The 17474-nt window shown below is 39.8% G+C and overlaps 1 protein-coding gene across 4 annotated transcripts in view; it reads right to left on the bottom strand.

Annotated features, from left to right (window-relative positions):
- ern2 (endoplasmic reticulum to nucleus signaling 2) overlaps positions 1-17474 on the bottom strand; it is a 90958-nt gene that overhangs the window by 8924 nt on the left and 64560 nt on the right. For 3 of the 4 annotated variants that reach the window (XM_059979727.1, XM_059979730.1, XM_059979729.1), the window contains 5 exons: positions 17108-17375; positions 13855-13945; positions 8663-8852; positions 7424-7523; positions 3484-3683 (listed from right to left, as the gene is read on the bottom strand). In XM_059979727.1, the coding sequence (XP_059835710.1) occupies positions 3484-3683; positions 7424-7523; positions 8663-8852; positions 13855-13945; positions 17108-17375 (849 nt within the window). The remainder of the gene's footprint in view (positions 1-3483; positions 3684-7423; positions 7524-8662; positions 8853-13854; positions 13946-17107; positions 17376-17474) is intronic. The other variant, XM_059979728.1, reaches the window with a different exon arrangement.

Below are 17474 nucleotides of genomic sequence, written 5' to 3'. Positions count from 1 at the left end.
CTTCAATAGCCTAGGATGCATTCCATCAGGACCAGGGGACTCGTCTATCTTTTTGTCCACAAGTCTTTAGAGATAACTATTGTGTCAAGGTCCTCACCTCCCATTGCATCCATAACATCTCTCTTTGGGATGTTAGGTGTGTTTTCCACCATGATAACTGACACAAAATAGTCATTCAAAGCCTCTGCCATTTCCCCATTACCCAATAGCAATTCCTCCTTCTCTTCCTCTAAGATACCCATGTTCACTTTAGCCACCTTTTTCTGTTTTATATAATTATAAGAACTTTTACTATCTATTTTTATATTTTGTGCTGGTTATTTTCATACTTTGCCTTCCCTTTCTCTATTGCTTGATTAGTTTTTTTTTGTTGCTTTTTAAAGTTTTCCCACTACTCTTGGTGACTTTGTACACATGAGCTTTTATCCTGATGCCTTCCTTTATTTCCTTAGTAATCCAAGGCTGGCTCTCTCCACTCTTACTGTCCTCACTTTTAACTGGAATATACTTTTACTGAGCACCGTGAAAAATCTCTTTGAAAATCTTCCACTTTTCCTCAACTGTCCCACCATATAGCCTGTGTTCCCAATCTAACCTATCTAACCTCCTTCATTCTGTTATCTCCTTTGTTTGAGTATAATACACTGGTCTTAGATCGAACTATTGTACCCTTCATTTGTATGAGAATCTCAATCATTCTGTGATCATTCTTTCCAAGAGAATCCCTCACTACAAGATTGTTAATTTTACCTGTCTCATTGCACAGGACCAGATCCAAGATAGCATGTTCCCTTGCAGCTTCAGTAACATGATGTTCAAGAAAGTTTTCATGTATGCATTCTATGAAGTCCTCCTCAAGACTGCCTCAACCAATTTGATTCACCCTATCTATGTGCAAGTTAAAGTCCATGATACCTGCTGTTCCATTCTTACATGCCTCAGGTATTTCTGTTTATTGTCTATGCCACTGTAATGTTATTATTCAGTGGCCAATAGACAACTCCCATCAGTGATTTTTTTCCCCTTTGCTATTCCTAATCTCTACCAGATAGATTCAACATTCTGCTCCTTAAATCTTATATCGTCTCTATTGCCCTGATCTCATTTTTAATTAAGAGTGTTACCCCACCTCCCTTACCTTCCTGCCTATCCTTCCTTATTATCTGACATCCTTGGATATTTAATTCCCAATCCCCTCAACCTGCAACCACGTTTCTGTAATGGCTGCTAAAGCATATCCCTTTGTACTGATTTGTGCCATGTTCGCTGACCTTGTTATGAATACTAAGGGCATTCAGATAAAGTGCCCTTACACTCATTGTGCCTTTAAAACATTTGTTTCTTTGTCTCTTATGCACTTCACTTTTCTGCACTGCACTCCACCCTTACTTTTCTTTGTAAACTTTTGCATTTTAACTTTATCAACACTTTTCTCTTTTATTTGATCCAAATTTTTCCAATCTGTTGAACCTACATCTCTGCTATTTAGTTTAAAGTCCTATCACAACCCTAGTTATGCGATTCACCAAATCCAGGTTCCGTCACAGTTCAGGTGGAGCCCATCCCATTGGAACAGCTCCCTCCTTCCAATCCGCTGAGATGACTGCTGTGTACCCTTATACTGAATTGGGATGTCTGTTGTATGTACCTATCCTGAATCCTGATGTCTCTTGTTGTTCCTGTCCTGAACCCTGATATCTATTACGTGGGGGTGAGAGAGGAGGTGTGTGGGCAGGTGGAGCACTTTGGCCACTTGCAGGGACAAGCGCCTGGAAGGTTATTAGTGAGAAGGACAAAGGAATCATGGATGGAGCAATCCCTGTGGAGAGCAGTTTGGGGGGGGGGGGCGGCGGCGGGTAAGACAAAGATATGTTTAGTGGTAGGATCCCTGTGGAGATGGCAGAAGGTGCGGAGGATAACATGATGATTGTTTGGTAATAACTGTTCCTGAAGCTGGTGGTGTGGGGCACTAAGCTTCTGTACCTCCTGTTCGATGGTAGAAGTGAAAAGAGAGCATGGCCTGGATGATAGGTTTGATTGATACTGCTTTCTCGACACATATCTGAGAATAGTAACTCCTCTTTGTCCCAGTGTTAAACAGCCAACCCCTTTAGCTGAGGCTAGTGCCTAGATTCTAGATGTAAAATGCAAAACAAAGCATCCTCACATCATCTACCCTGCTATAAAGAAAGTTAAGTTCCTCATTGTATATGCTTAAAAAAACAATAGAAGTTTGTAAGACAAAATGGGGAAGGAGAGAGAAAACTGTGTAAAAGCTTGTCAGACGTGGCTTCTCTCTGGCTTTGTGGAGATCAGCACATTAAGTGATTTTTGTTTTCTGTAGTATTACTACTTAATTAATCATTTGTTTTTCTTTCTGTATTGTATGTTTATGTAACTCTAATAAAGAGATTTCTTGCGGCCATTAACAGCATGATGACCTTTGTTTACAAACACATTTTCAAATACCCTTTGCTGAATTAAAAAAGAACACTGGATGAATTTTAAATGATTTTTGTTAAACCTGTCAAGTCCTGTCAGAATCCTCAATGGCATTGCCCCTCATTATTCTCAAGTATTGGCCTATTCTTCTCTATCTTGCTTCAAAGTGCAAATCTCTCATCCCAGGAACCAATCAGGTGATCTTTTTTTGGCAAATCACCTTCATGGCAAGGAAATCCTTATCTAAAGAATCCAAAACATTACTCCTGTACAGTTGTGAGAAGACTGACTGACTTTTGTATATCATCTGCTTTGTAATAAAGACAGATATTCCATTTGCCTTCTTAATTATCTGTAGTACTTTGTATTAATTTTTGATATTTTTTGGCGTTGAAAGGTGTTAGATGCTAGCCATTATGATATTATGCCACCCTTATTAACCCACCAACCAGACCATCTTTGGGATGTGGGAACGAACTGGAGTACCTGGAGGAAACTCATAAGGACACAGGGAGAACATCCAAATTACACAGTTAGCCTTGGAGGTCAGGATCAAGTCAGGGCTGCAGGAGCTGTAAGGCTGCAGTGCTGCCCATCTGTCAATGTCAGCCTTGTACACCTGTCCTGATTCCTAGTGGTAGTCTGATGCGTAACCTCCTACTCATAGTTCTCAAGATCTTTCTCTCAATTGAACATTCAGTATTCAATGCCACATTTAATACAGAAAGACTGACCAAAGACAGAGACTTCCCAGCAAATTTTACACCTACAAGTTAAACCTCCATTCTTCAATAAGTTGACATCTGAAAAATCAGCTACATAGGTCAGAACATAGGAGATATAATACAGATTGGTCAGCATGATTCACAGGAAAGACAAGTCTTTTGGATAGAATCTAAATGATTTTACAGGTTCCATATGAGATTGCACCCAATTGTTAATGATTTGTTGACTAATGCAGATTAATGCCCTGATTTTATTTATATACATGTAATATGGATCTGCTAAAATCAATGTGTTCAACTGAATATGAAAACTTACAGGCCTGTCTTTGGGATCCTCTTGTAAAACCTCAGGTGCAATCCAACCCTCTGTTCCAGGTATACCAGAGTGTAGGCTGAAACTGTGATGTCCAGCAGACAGTTTCTTACACAGTCCAAAGTCCGAGAGCACTGCCCTTACATTTCCATGAGAATTTGGCAGGGAGATGAGGATGTTGCGTGGTTTCAAGTCACGATGGACTAGAATCCAGATTCACATAAATAATATAGATTAGATTTGCTAGCAATCTGTGACTCTACATAATAACTTGCCTTTCAAATATTAAGAAGCAAGGAAAATATGCAGCAGAATTGAATCAGATACTTTAATTTTAAAAAGTACTATGAATAAAGGATTATACCATAAGATACAGGAGCAGAATTAGGCCATTTGTCCTATTGAGTCTGTTCCACCATTCCATCATGGCTGATTTATAATCCCTCTCAAACCCACTCTCCTGCCTTCTCCTAGTAACCTTACTCATCAAAAACTATCAACCTCCACTTTAAATATATCCAATGACTTAGCCTCCACAGCTGTCCCTGGCAATGAATTCCACAGACTCACCACCCTCTAGCTAAAAAAACGTCCTCCTCATCTCTGTTCTAAAGGGATGTCTGTATATTCTGAAGCTGTGCCCTCTGGTCCTAGACTCCTCCACTACAGGGAACATCCTCTCCACATCCATTCTACTTTGACCAGTGATTCCTAATGGGGGTAGTTGAGAGTCCTAAGTTAAGGAAACAGAAGTCATCAGGAAGAATTCAAGATTCTTTGGGGGTGGGGGGGCAGTAGACAACATCTTAACAATGGCATGATAATTATGAGACCTTATGTGATTGGTCAATTGTGCTAACTGGAATAGTATAAAGGTAGCCTAATGAACACCAATTCTATCCCAACTAAAATTCAGGTTCAAATCTGAATCCTTGTCAATGTAATTTTCGCTGTTGTGATCGTCTTCATTTTGACCTTGCCGTTCCTTTGTGTGCCGCAAACATCATTCCATCTGTTTCAACTCGCTGCCATCATCAACATCAGATAGGCATTCCCAGTTTGTGTTAATTTTTTATTTTAATTTAGTCCTGTTAATGATGGCTAAATATGTATGGCGCAATCTCTGAGTCTGAAGGCCGTGAAGCCTTGAATTCTAATCCTGCTAAGAAACAGAAACTACAGAAAGCGCGTCAATACAATGTTACATGCTTGGAGTATGGTTTTATTCTGTTCCTGTCGGATCAGCTATGCCCCATGTGTCTTATCTGTAACACTGTACTGTCTAATGAAGCCAAGATTGCAGGAATACTTCTGTAAACGACACACTGAAAAGGCTACTTATGGTATTACTCAGTTTCAGAAGATAAAAGAAGCATTTGAAAAGGACTGTTCATTCCAATCATTTGCCAAGAAAGCTAAAAATGAAATGGATAGTGGCCTCATTGCTTCTTATAACATTTCCATAATGATAGCAAAATGTTGAAAATCTCATACAATTGGTGAAAGATTAATAATGCCTGCTGTAACAGAAGTGCTCACCACTGTTCAGTATTTTAAAATCAATTCCTCTGAGTAATGAGTCAACTGTGCTAATGGCATATGTATGGTTTATTAAAAATGGAAAAGTTTATGAACAGATTCTCTTTTGTAAAAAGATAAAGACAAATACCAATGGAAAATCAATCTACGAGCAGCTCAAAATGTACACTGAGGATAAAAGTATTCCGATTAAGAACATGATTTCTTGTGCAGCAGGTGGAATATCATATATGAGAAGTCGCCATGCTGGTGTAATGGCATTTATGAAAGAAATTCCAAGTCTGTTTGCAATCCATTGTGTAATTCATTGTCAACATCTTGCAGCCAAAAACCTCAGCCAGCGACTTTTTTCAAACACGACTCTTGTAATATCTGCTATCAACAAAATTAAAGCTTATTCATTAAATAGCAGAATATTTCACCAGTTATGCCAAGAAACGATGAAGAGTTCGAATACTTGCTTCTTCATGCTGAAGTGCGTTGGCTGTCAAAAGGCCGTTGCTTAAAATGTTTCTTTGATCTTTTTGACACTGTGGTTGAATTTTTGCTCAAAGTCAACAAGAGCTTGGGAAACAACATTAAACTTATACATGGAGATGGGGCATACCTAGCTGATCGGTATGATAAAATGTACATTCTAAATATGAAACTGCAGGATGAGAATTTCAATTTCAATTTTTGCAGTCAAAAAGTGCAGCGTCCACTTTTATTGGAAAATAGGAAATATATAAGCAAGACATTGGAAGAAGAATTTTCTCATGATTTCCCTGAATGGAAAGTATGACACTCTCTTTCACAGACGGTGATTTGCAAGAGCACTGCTTACACCTGCAGTCACTGAAGAAGGATTTTCAAAATCGATTCAAGGTTTTGAATGATCCGGAAATTCTGGACTGGGTAATTAACCTATTTCTTTGCAAGGTGACAGAACAGGAAGAGAACTTGCAGGAAGAAATTATCAAATTTCAGAATGATGAAGCAAAAATTGCTTTTTAAAAATGTTGGCTTTTGTGGTATGTGGCTACACTGTCATATGAAGTTTCTTGGTCTTTGGAGAAGAGCCAAACTGCTCTTCATTGCATTTCTATCCTCCTACCTTGTTGAAAGAGGCTTCAGTGCAGTGAACCACATACTCACAAAAGACAGAAATCACTTGGACATTGTTACAGATGGGGACTTAAGGCTTTTGCTGTCAAACTTGAATCAGATATTTCAACTCTTGCCAAAACCCATCAAGCACATTGATATCGAAGCTGCTGTACAGTTCACAGGTACTGTGTAAGCTAGGTTTAAAGATAAATAAAAATTTAAAGCAGTATCATTTTTTTAATGTTAGCATATGGTAAACATTTTTTAAACACTGGCGGTGTCAGAAGGTATACTGTGCCTAAGAAGGGTGATGGCAAGTATGAAAGTGCTTTAGGGGATGTTGGACTAAAAAAGATTGGGAAACACTGATCTAGAGCTTTCGGTATTTCAATGAGATCCCCCCCCCCTCATTCTTTTAAGCTCCAGCAAGAATGGGCCCAGACCCATTAAATGCTCCTCATACATTAACCCTTCCAATCCTGGGATCATTCTCATGAATCTCTTCTGGACCTTCTCCAATGTCAGCACATCCTTTCTCAGAATTTTTTTAAAATTTAGAAATACAGCATTGAACAGGGCCTCCCACCAATTTAACTTTAGCCTAATCAAATGACAATTTACAATGACCAATTAACCAACTAACTGGTACATAGGAGGAAACTAGAGCACCTGGAGGAAACCCACATGCACGCAGGATGAACATATAAACTTTCTTACAGAGTACACTAGAATTGAACTCCAAACTCTGACACCCCAATCTGTAAAAGTGTTGTGCTAACTGCTACTTTACCGTGGCACTCAAAACTGCTCACCATATTCCAAATGCAGTTTGTCCACTGCCTTATGAAGATTCAGCATTACATTCTTACTTTTATATTCTGATCCTTTCAAGATGAATGCTAACATTGCATTTAGCTTCAGAGACTTAACCTGTAAGTTAACTTTAGGGAATCCTGCAGCAGGAATACCAAGTCCCTTAGCACCGTGGATTTCTGAACTCACTCCCTATTTAGAAAATAGTCTATGCCTTTATTCCTTCTACCAAAGTGCATGGCCATACACTTCCCTACACTGTATTCTATCTGCCACTCCTTTGCCCACTCTCTTCATCTGTCCAAATCTTTTTGCAAACTTCCTGCTTCTTCAACATCACTTGCCCTTCCACCCGTCATTGTATTGTCCACAAACTTGGCCAGAAAGCCTTCATTAGCCTTCAAGTAGCTAATAAACAAAAATACAATCTACACTTCATAGGTTAATTTTTTTTTAACTGTAATAGTTTTATATATTTTAGCGAGCATAAAAAAGATCTTACCAATATTAAGGGAATGCAGATGAGCTAGGCCAGACATGGTCTGAAAGAGTGCTGTGACTCGATCCAGATTAACATAGTCAAATTTACAATCTTCCACATACTGAATAATGAAGCAAAATAAAGCATGAACAGATACAAGATATCTGAAATTAGTACCGTAAATACCAGAAATACCCAGTGGGTCAGAACTGAAGTGATCTGAAATGTTAAATCTGTCTTTTCTCTCCATAAATACTGCCAAATATTTTAGCTTTCCAGTTTTTCTTGTTTTACTTTAATAAAATATGTTTCACACTTCACATAATATAAAATTAAATCCACACCTCTAAAGAATAGTTTTATTATCAATAAGCAATTGTGGTATGAAATAGAATACCAGAACTAGAAACTCCCAAGATTAAATACAGGACAAATATTAAACATATTCACTTCAGATAATATGTTTATCTGCTACAAAGTTCCCTCTACATTGTTGAATCATTTTTCCTCGGGCTAGGCAAAGGTATGAAGATCTTTTACACTGCCGCATTATAGAAAATATTTTATATATATATAACCCTCCCATCCTCCCAACTACTCTCATCTACCTGGTAGGTTCTGCAACAAATAGAGATCACATTCAAATTTATGTGTAAGGTGGGTGTTCTTAAAAGTTCATTTGGCTTCATTTTCACATTTGATGCTCGCAGAATTAAAGTACTGGCATCACATGCTGTCTGTATCCTTAGCGTATTTCGTAGCCTTCTACGTAATCTTACATTAAAAGATATTTGATGAGGAAAAGAATTTTGATACCTTCAAGTGATAGATTATTAATGCAACAAATTATTACCATTTGTGTTAAATTGAAGAAATTTCAATGCCATGTTCACATCCTAGCGCGATGATTGCATATAGACTATACCTAATATCACTATTCTCTGTTCTCATTTTATCTCTTAATCTATAACCTATTATCTATTAAACTATACACATCAATATTCCCCACTGACAGTATAGTTCATAACACTATTGCCTATGTGTGAAAGAAGCTCATGATTGCCTTTAATACCTGATTTCAGACATTAAATGCTCTTACCCATTTGAATGCCCATAATGTACACATTTTACCCAGATTATTGCCGTCAGCCTTCTTCGTCATCTTGTAAACATTGACCAGGTTACTCTAGTCTTCAATGAGAACATGTTTCAAAAAAATTGGTGAAAAACTACATTGTTAAATAGAAAGCCCCAATTCACCTCTTGCAGGGTAGCTGCACACAGCTCGATTGCAATATAATAAAACTGCTTATCCCTTTCAGTACAGAAATAGCGAATGACATTGGGATGCTCATCAGATTCCCGAAGGAGCTGAACTTCACGGTTGGCAAAATTGAAACATTCAGGGAGAATTCTTTTCACAGCAACATTACGATTATCAAAAGTCCCCCTGGGTGGTGAATAGGATATACGTTAGTTACTTTAATGTGTGCATAATGCAAAATGAACAGGTTAAAAAAACTTTATAAAAAGTAAGTTCATCATAAATAAAATTCCAGAGAAACAATGAAAAATGTTTCTTAACATCATATAAACATATAACAATTACAGCATGGAAACATGCCATCTCGGCCCTTCTAGTCCATGCTGAATGCTTACTCTCACCTAGTCCCACCGACCTGCACTCAGCCCATAACTCTCCATTCCTTTCTTGTCCATATACCTATCCAATTTTACTTTAAAAGACAATATTGAACCTGCCTCTACCACTTCTACTGGAAGCTCGTTCCACACAGCTACCACTCTCTGAGTAAAGAAATCCCCCCTCATGTTATCCCTAAGCTTTCGCCCCCTAACTCTCAACATGTCCTCTTGTTTGAATCTTCCCTGCTCTCAATGGAAAAAGCCTGTCAACGTCAACTCTATCTATCCCCTCATAATTTTAAATACCTCTATCAAGTCCCCCCCAACCTTCTATGCTTCAAAGAATAAAAATAGGCATCCGTTAGTCTCTTGAGACCATGGATTTGCACCTTGGAAGGTTTCCAGGGCGCAGAGTTGTATGGGAGAACGGTAATTGCCCAAGCTGCAAGCCTTCCCTTCTCCTCGCCACCGATGTTGTCCAAGGGAAGGGCGTTAGGACCCAAGCAGCTTGGCACCAGTGTCGTCACAGAGCAATGTGTTGTTAAGTGCCTTGCTCAAGGACACAACACGCTGCCTCAGCTGAGGCTCGATCCAGTGACCTTCAGATCACTAGACCAATGCCTTGTCCACTGGGCCACGTGCCAACAATGCGCCAAAGAATAAAGACCTAACTTGTTCAACCTTTCTCTGTAACTTAGTGCTGAAACCCAGGCAACATTCCAGTAAATCTCCTCTGTACTCTATTTTGTTGACATCTTTCCTATAATTCGGTGACTAGAACTGTACACAATACTCCAAATTTGGCTTTACCAATGCCTTGTACAATTTTAACATTACATCCCAACTCCTATACTCAATGCTCTGATTTATAAAGGCCAGCATACCAAAAGCTTTCTTCACCATCCTATCCATGTGAGATTCCACCTTCAGGGAACTATGCACCATTATTCCTAGATCACTCTGTTCTACTGCATTCTTCAATGCCCTACCATTTACCATGTATGTCCTATTTTGATTATTCCTACCAAAATGTAGCACCTCACACTTATCAGCAATAAACTCCATCTGCCATCTTTCAGCCCACTCTTCTAACTAGCCTATATCTCTCTGCAAGCTTTGAAAACCTACTTCATTATCCACACCACCACCTATCTTTGTATCACCTGCATATTTACTAATCCAATTTACCACCCTATCATCCAGATCATTAACATATATGACAAACAACACTGGACCCAGTACAGATCCCTGAGGCACACCACTAGTCACCGGCCTTCAACCTGACAAACAGTTATCCACCAATACTCTCTGGCATCTCCCATCCAGCCACTGTTGAATCCATTTTACTACTTCAATATTAACACCTAAAGATTGAACCTTCCTAACTAACCTTCCATGCGGAACCTTGTCAAAGGCCTTACTGAAGTCCATATAGGCAACATCCACTGCTTTACCCTAGTCAACTTTCCTAGTAACCTCTTCAAAAAATTCAGTAAGATTTGTCAAACTTGACCTTCCATGCACAAATCCATGTTGACTGTTCCTAATCAGACCCTGTCTATCCAGATAATTACATATACCATCTCTAAGAATACCTTCCATTAATTTACCCACCACTGACGTCAAACTTACAGGCCTATAATTGCTAGGTTTACTCTTAGAACCCTTTTTAAACAATGGAACAACATGAGCAATACGCCAATCCTCTGGCACCATTCCCGTTTCTAATGGCATTTGAAATATTTCTGTCAGAGCCCCAGCTATTTCTACACTAACTTCCCTCAAGGTCTAGGGAATATCCTGTCAGGACCGAAGATTTATCCACTTTTATATTCCTTAAAAGCACCAGCACTTCCTCCTCTTTAATTGTCATAGTTTCCATAACTTCCCTACTTGTTTCCCTTACCTTACACAATTCAATATCCTTCTCCTTAGTGAATACCGAAGAAAAGAAATTGTTCAAAATCTCCCCCATCTCTCTTGGCTCCACACATAGCTGTCCACTCTGATTCTCTAAGGGACCAATTTTATCTCTCACTATTCTTTTGCTATTAATATAACTGTAGAAACCCTTCAGATTTATTTTTGCCTTACTTGCCAAAACAACCTTGTATCTTCTTTTAGCTTTTCTAATTTCTTTCTTAAGATTCTTTTACATTCTTTATATTCCTCAAGCACCTCATTTACTCCATGCTGCCTATATTTATTGTAGGTATCTCTCTTTTTCTGAACCAAGTTTCCAATATCCCTTGAAAGCCATGGTTCTTTCAAACTTTTAACCTTTCCTTTCAACCTAACAGGAACATAAAGATTCTGTACCCTCAAAATTTCACCTTTGAACGACCTCCATTTCTCTATTACATCCTTCCCATAAAACAAATTGTCCCAATCCACTCCTTCTAAATCCTTTCGCATCTCCTCAAAGTTAGCCTTTCTCCAATCAAAAATCTCAAACCTGGGTCCAGTCCTATCCTTCTCCATAATTATATTGAAACTAATGACATTGTGATCACTGGACCCGAAGTGCTCCCCAGCACATACATCTGTCACCTGACCTATCTCATTCCCTAACAGCAGATCCAACACTGCCCCATCTCTAGTCGGTAGGTACCTCTGTGTATTGCTGCAAAAAACTATCCTGCACACATTTTACAAACTCCAAACCATCCAGCCCTTTTACAGTATGGGCTTCCCAGTCTATGTGTGGAAAATTAAAATCTCCCACAATCACAACCCGCTGCTTACTACAAATATCTGCTATCTCCTTACAAATCTGCTCCTTCAATTCTCACTCCCCATTAGGTGGTCTATAATACACCCCTATAAGTGTTACTACACCTTTCTCATTCCTCAATTCCACCCAAATAGCCTCCCTAGACGAGCCCTCTAATCTATTCTGCCACAGCTCTGCTGTAATATTTTCTCTGACAAGCAATGCAACACCTCCTCCTCTTGCCCCTCCAATTCTATCACACCTGAAGCAATGAAATCCAGGAATATTTAGTTGCCAATTACACCACCTCCTGCAACCATGTTTCACTAATAGCTACAACATCATATTTCCAGGTATCAATCCATGATCTAAGCTCATACAATGCTCCTAGCATTAAAATAAATGCATTTAAGTAATTCTCCATCTCTTCCTCTCTGTTTATCTCTAACGGTGCAAACAACTTTACTATCTTCTTTTTCTTCCTTCTCCCATACATTTTTTCCTACACTCTGGTTCCCCTCCCCCCTTGTATCTAGTTTAAATCCACTGGAGCCTCTCTAGCAGACCTACCTGCAAGAATATTTGTCCCCCTCCAGTTCACTTCTCTGATAGTCCGTACAACTGAAAGACTGATATGAAGGAACACTCCTTTTTGTGAATAGTTGTGAGGGTCACTCTCTCTGAAAACTGCTGCTAATACTAGGGTTCAATTGTAAACTAAAAAGAGAAGCAATTCTTTGTAAAGGTGCTAGTGGATATAGTATCAAGAGTCACAAATGGATATGGAGTGGCAATCATTATTGAATTGATAGGTGGAACAGACCCAAGAAGTGGAAAGACCTCCTCACTTCTTAAGTTCCCTCCCTACCCTCCATCAATGACTTTTATTTAATTATCTGTGAGGAGGTGCATTGAGTGTTTGGGGTGCACTTCAGAATTCAAGATTGTTTAATGTCACTTCCAGAATGTTAATATACACAAGAATGAAATAATTGTTACTCTGGATTAGATGCAGAACAAAAAAGAAACACACAATAAATAAAGAACACAATAATTTAAAATAACACAATAAATAAAAAATATGTAAGATAGCTTATATTCACAGATTCATTGTATATACACAAAGTGACACTAGGCACAGGAGAGTCTGCACATAAGATGGCTGAAAGGAAATGATAGGTGTCTGTACATAACATGGCTGAAAGGAAGTGGTGGTGGTGTGGGTTAGTGGGTGGAGGTGTGGTCAGCCTTATTGCTTGGAGAAAATAACTGTTTTTGAGTCTGGTGGTCCTGCCATGGATGCTATGCAGCCTCCTCCCTAATGGGATTGGGACAAACAGTCCACGAGCAGGGTGGGTATCCTCCATGATATCACTGGCCTTCTTCTATCCTTCTTTCTGTATATATGTCCTTGATACTGGTGATGCATTGGGCAGTTTAAAGGATCAGCCAGGATTGAATGGCAGAGAAGACTTGATGGGCCAAATGGCCTAACTCTGCTCCACCCATTGTAGAGCCTTCCTGTCCGCTGCAGTGCAGTTTCAATACCATATGGTGATGCAACATGTTAGGATGCTCTCTACTGCTCATCTGTAGAAGGTTATGCTCAGTCCAGCTCTCTTCAGCCTCCTCAGAAACACGAGATGCTGGTGAGTTTTCTTGATTGTGTAGGATGTGTTCTGGGACTATGAGAGGTTGTGTGAGATGTGCACTCCCAGGAGTATGAAATTGTTTGCAGTATCTACTGCTGTGCCGCTGATGTAAAGAGGGGTGTGAGTGGTGTGAGTTCTGAAGTCGATAACCACCTCCTTTGTCTTATTGATATTGAGGAACAGGTTATTTGCCTGGCTTGAGCTCTTGACCTTGACCTTGAGCTCTTCTATCTCCTCTCTGTAGGCGGTCTCATCATTGTTGGTGATGAGCCCATCATGTCACTGGCAAACTTGACAATGTGATTACTTGGATTATAGGGTGCAGTTTGACAGGAAGGGTTATGTTTTGAAAAGCAGCTGTGATGCTTTCTCATCCATTCTTTTGCAGATAATAAATAAAATTATATATTATCATAGTTATAATATAACTCTCCTTGCCTTACCGGAATACAAATGTTCCCCCAGCTCCATGACCTAGTACATCTTTTGGATTGAAGGAAATCTTTCCTATTGTAACCAAGTTGGTTCCAGCATCTGAATGGGTGCATAAAACACCATTAACATCTTAAACATAAGCAGAATTACAAACAGAAGACGAAAAAACAGAATAACATTCAATCTATTCTTAACTCATTATCAAGATCTGGGCTCCTCATTTAAGTATGGAGTCTGTGAGCAGGACAGGGGAACAACTTGACTTCTTTTAAAATGGGTATTATAATCAGTTTGGTAAATAACATTTAAAAAAATCTTATTCATATTTAAGTAATTAGAAATTGATTAAGGTGAAACAGAATGAAACATGATGGGAAAATGAAACATGAACCAGCAAGAAGTTCTTTAGTAATTAGAGGTAGTTGTAGAATACACCTTCTGGTGCCACTTGGACACGTTTTCAGTGATGAACCCGGGGTCGTAGGATGTTTCGGGTCTTAAGTCATCAGACACCCTCACCCAGGCGACCCAGCTGGGGGTGATTAACCCCTGACTTATGTCCAAGTGGTGCATTAATCCACAGATACCCCCCTCCGGATCCACAGCCACCGTGAAGCCTTTACAGCAGCCTCCAGAATATTCTTGGGGGCTCTTCCGCACTGTAGTCCTTTAACTCCAAGGAGTTTAAGAGTCCGCTGTAATGAATGGCCAGCAAAGCCCTGGCACCCAGCTTCGACTGGCTCAAAGTGAGCTCTCCAGCCATTGCTCCAGCATTCTGCAACAAGATCTGTGTATTTAGCCCTCTTGCACTCATTGCACTCTTCAATCCGGTCTTCCCAGGGTCAGTAAGTTCCAACAGGACTACTTGCTTTGTAGACTCTGATATTAACACTGTGTCCAGGCGGAGCGTAGTAACTGCGATGATCTCTGGGAACTTGAGCTACCTCCCTAGGTCAACTTTGAGCCATCAGTCTCGTGCAGTAGCAAGAAGCCCTTCTGAGGAGCTAGGCCGATGTTAAGCCTTCTCCCCCGCTCCAAAAAAGGTGACGGACTGTTTAGGAGTGCGCTGATTTTTACTGTCTTGAATCGTTGTGCTGATTATTTTAGATAAAAGATGCAGAATGCATCATTTTAAAAACCCCAAGAGCATGGCTGCTCGGTTAACTATCTCATTAGTTTTGTGCAAGAAATACACCCTAATCGGTCAATCAAGCACCTACTATTCTCAGGCAAAACAAAGAGGAATTAAGAAGGAAATTGATGTAACTCTGCCACATCAATATGCAGTGACTGTGTGACTACCCAAGGGACTCAGCCCAAAATATTGACGCTTTATTCCTCTCCATACATGCTGCCTGACCTGCTGAGTTCCTCAAATCAAATCAAATTTAATTTTCATTCCAACATACATGGATACAGCTGAAAAAGACAGCGTGCCACTAGGGCCAAGGTGCAAAACATGCACAGCACATTCAAAATAGTGAGAAAAGAAAACCACAGCCATGCAAGAAAATACATATATAGTCCAGGACCCTGAGCCACATGTCCAGCAAATTTATAGCAGTTCTGACAATCCAGCTTGTCATTCCACAAATAGACACTGGAGGGCAGCACTAACAGGAAAGGCCAGCCCCCAACTGAGTACAGGCATCCCGCTACACTGCTCCGGCATCTCCTCACCTGGACTACAATAGCTTGAGGCCTGCTCCTCACTACAATCAAGGTTACATGGCTGCCTCGCCATCTGCCTCCCTACAAAGCAAGTGAAACAGGCCTGCAGCATCTTACATTATAAATGTCCAATCGTGTCTTGAGATCAGAAGAGCAATGTCCAAGACATTTATTACCAAAATATTTATGCTATATACAACCTTGAGATTTGTCTCCTTGCAGGCAGCCACAAAGAAACACAATGGAGCCCATTAAAAACACCCACACTACAAATACACAACATGTGAAAAAAAATTGTGCAAACAATAAAAAGTAAATAATACAAAGAACATTAACCACAGAGTCCCCAAAAGTGAGTCACAGTCACGAAACCCGTTCAGCACTAAGGTGAGTGAAGCCTGACCAGGAGCCTGATGAGGGCAGAGTAACAACAGCTCCCGATCTTGGGGGCGTGGGACCCAAGACTCTTGCACCAACAATATCGCCCAACAGTAGTAGCAAGAAGAGAGGGAAACTAGACAAACACAGGCAGACATTGCTGAAACCTGTTCATTTTCTGTTCTCGTCTTTGATGATTTTAATCTTGCTTGATGCTTTAATCAGCTTGGAGTAATGGAGCTGACCATGGGTTTATCTTCTACCATTAGGCCTCGATGCAGTGTCCACCCCCAGTGATGGCCACCCTGGCCGCATAGGAACTCTTAAGAGTTTAGTTCGCTGAATTGGCCAGGAGAGCACAGAAGTGCCAGATTGTTTGGTCAGTTCAAAAACACATCCCTAGAAGGGAAATTACAGGCTGCAGACTTGCCTTTTGTGATCTTATATGTTTCAATAAAATATCCACTCATTCTTCGAATTCCAAAGAATAAAGACCTGGTTTCTTCAGCAGCTTGTGACAATACAACCTTTCATCCCAGGAATTAGCCCCAGTGATTTCTTTTGAACTGTCTCTAATGCCAGTATATTCTTTCTTATATAAGGGGTCCAAAAGCAAAACACAGATATTTGATTACATTTACTTAGCCTATCCATCCAGACTTCCACAACGGAACATTGCAAGCTTACTGAGGTAGTACACTTGGGTTGTACAGGTACTCTGTAGTTCGTTGCAAATAAAAGGGTAGGTTAAAATAATGGTTAAGAAACTAGTAACAAATGGACTACCTATTCTACTCTTTCCTGCTATCTCTTATTCTTAGCGTCATAAGTTCACCACCTTCCAGATGTTAATTAATGAAAATGTTCCAACTTAATTTCTTCCTCTTTGTTATCTTATTACCTCCACATTAGAAATGACCTCCTGTAATGCTTGTCAATGTCATCCAAGGAGAAACATGGAAGTAACAGTAACTTGTTCTTCATAAACTAGGTACAGTGTATCACGGACAGCTCATTTATTACTAGTTTTGGATGTTCATTCTTTGCATTTGTCTCAACATGCAGAGTTAGATTGTAATATTGTCCTTCTCAGCTCCTCCTTTAGCTGAGCATAGTCAATGATTATTTGACTGATAAGAATGTAGGATGTTTGTTTTCTGGAAAAATAAACAACAAATTTGCAGAAGTGACATAGATAATCTTAATACTAACCAGCCACTATTTCATTGTAACTAACAGTACCATTGAATAAACTGTAACCAGGAGTTTGCTCTGACGAGTGGGTACTGCTGTCATGACTTGGTGTGCTGGGTCCCTGGGCTTCTTTTAGGGAGGTTTGAGATACCTCACTGGAGAATTCTGGAGAGTCCAACTTGATCTGGTCAGCAGAGCGCGGTGGTTGCTGCTGAAGCAGCTGAAACCTCTCCTCCAGGTGTTGTTGCAGTTGTTCCTGTTGTAATTTCTGCTGCCGACGCATCTTCTATAACAGAAAGGAGAGAGAGGAAGCTTCAAGCAGATAAGGGATCTTTCAAAATATTGCAGGATAACATAGGCTGATTGATTACTTAGCCAATACCTG

Source organism: Hypanus sabinus, chromosome 9 (assembly GCF_030144855.1).
Source record: "Hypanus sabinus isolate sHypSab1 chromosome 9, sHypSab1.hap1, whole genome shotgun sequence".
NCBI lineage: Eukaryota > Metazoa > Chordata > Chondrichthyes > Myliobatiformes > Dasyatidae > Hypanus > Hypanus sabinus.
The sequence above is the reverse complement of the archived record's forward strand: the minus strand, read 5'-3'. Positions and strand labels throughout refer to the sequence as shown.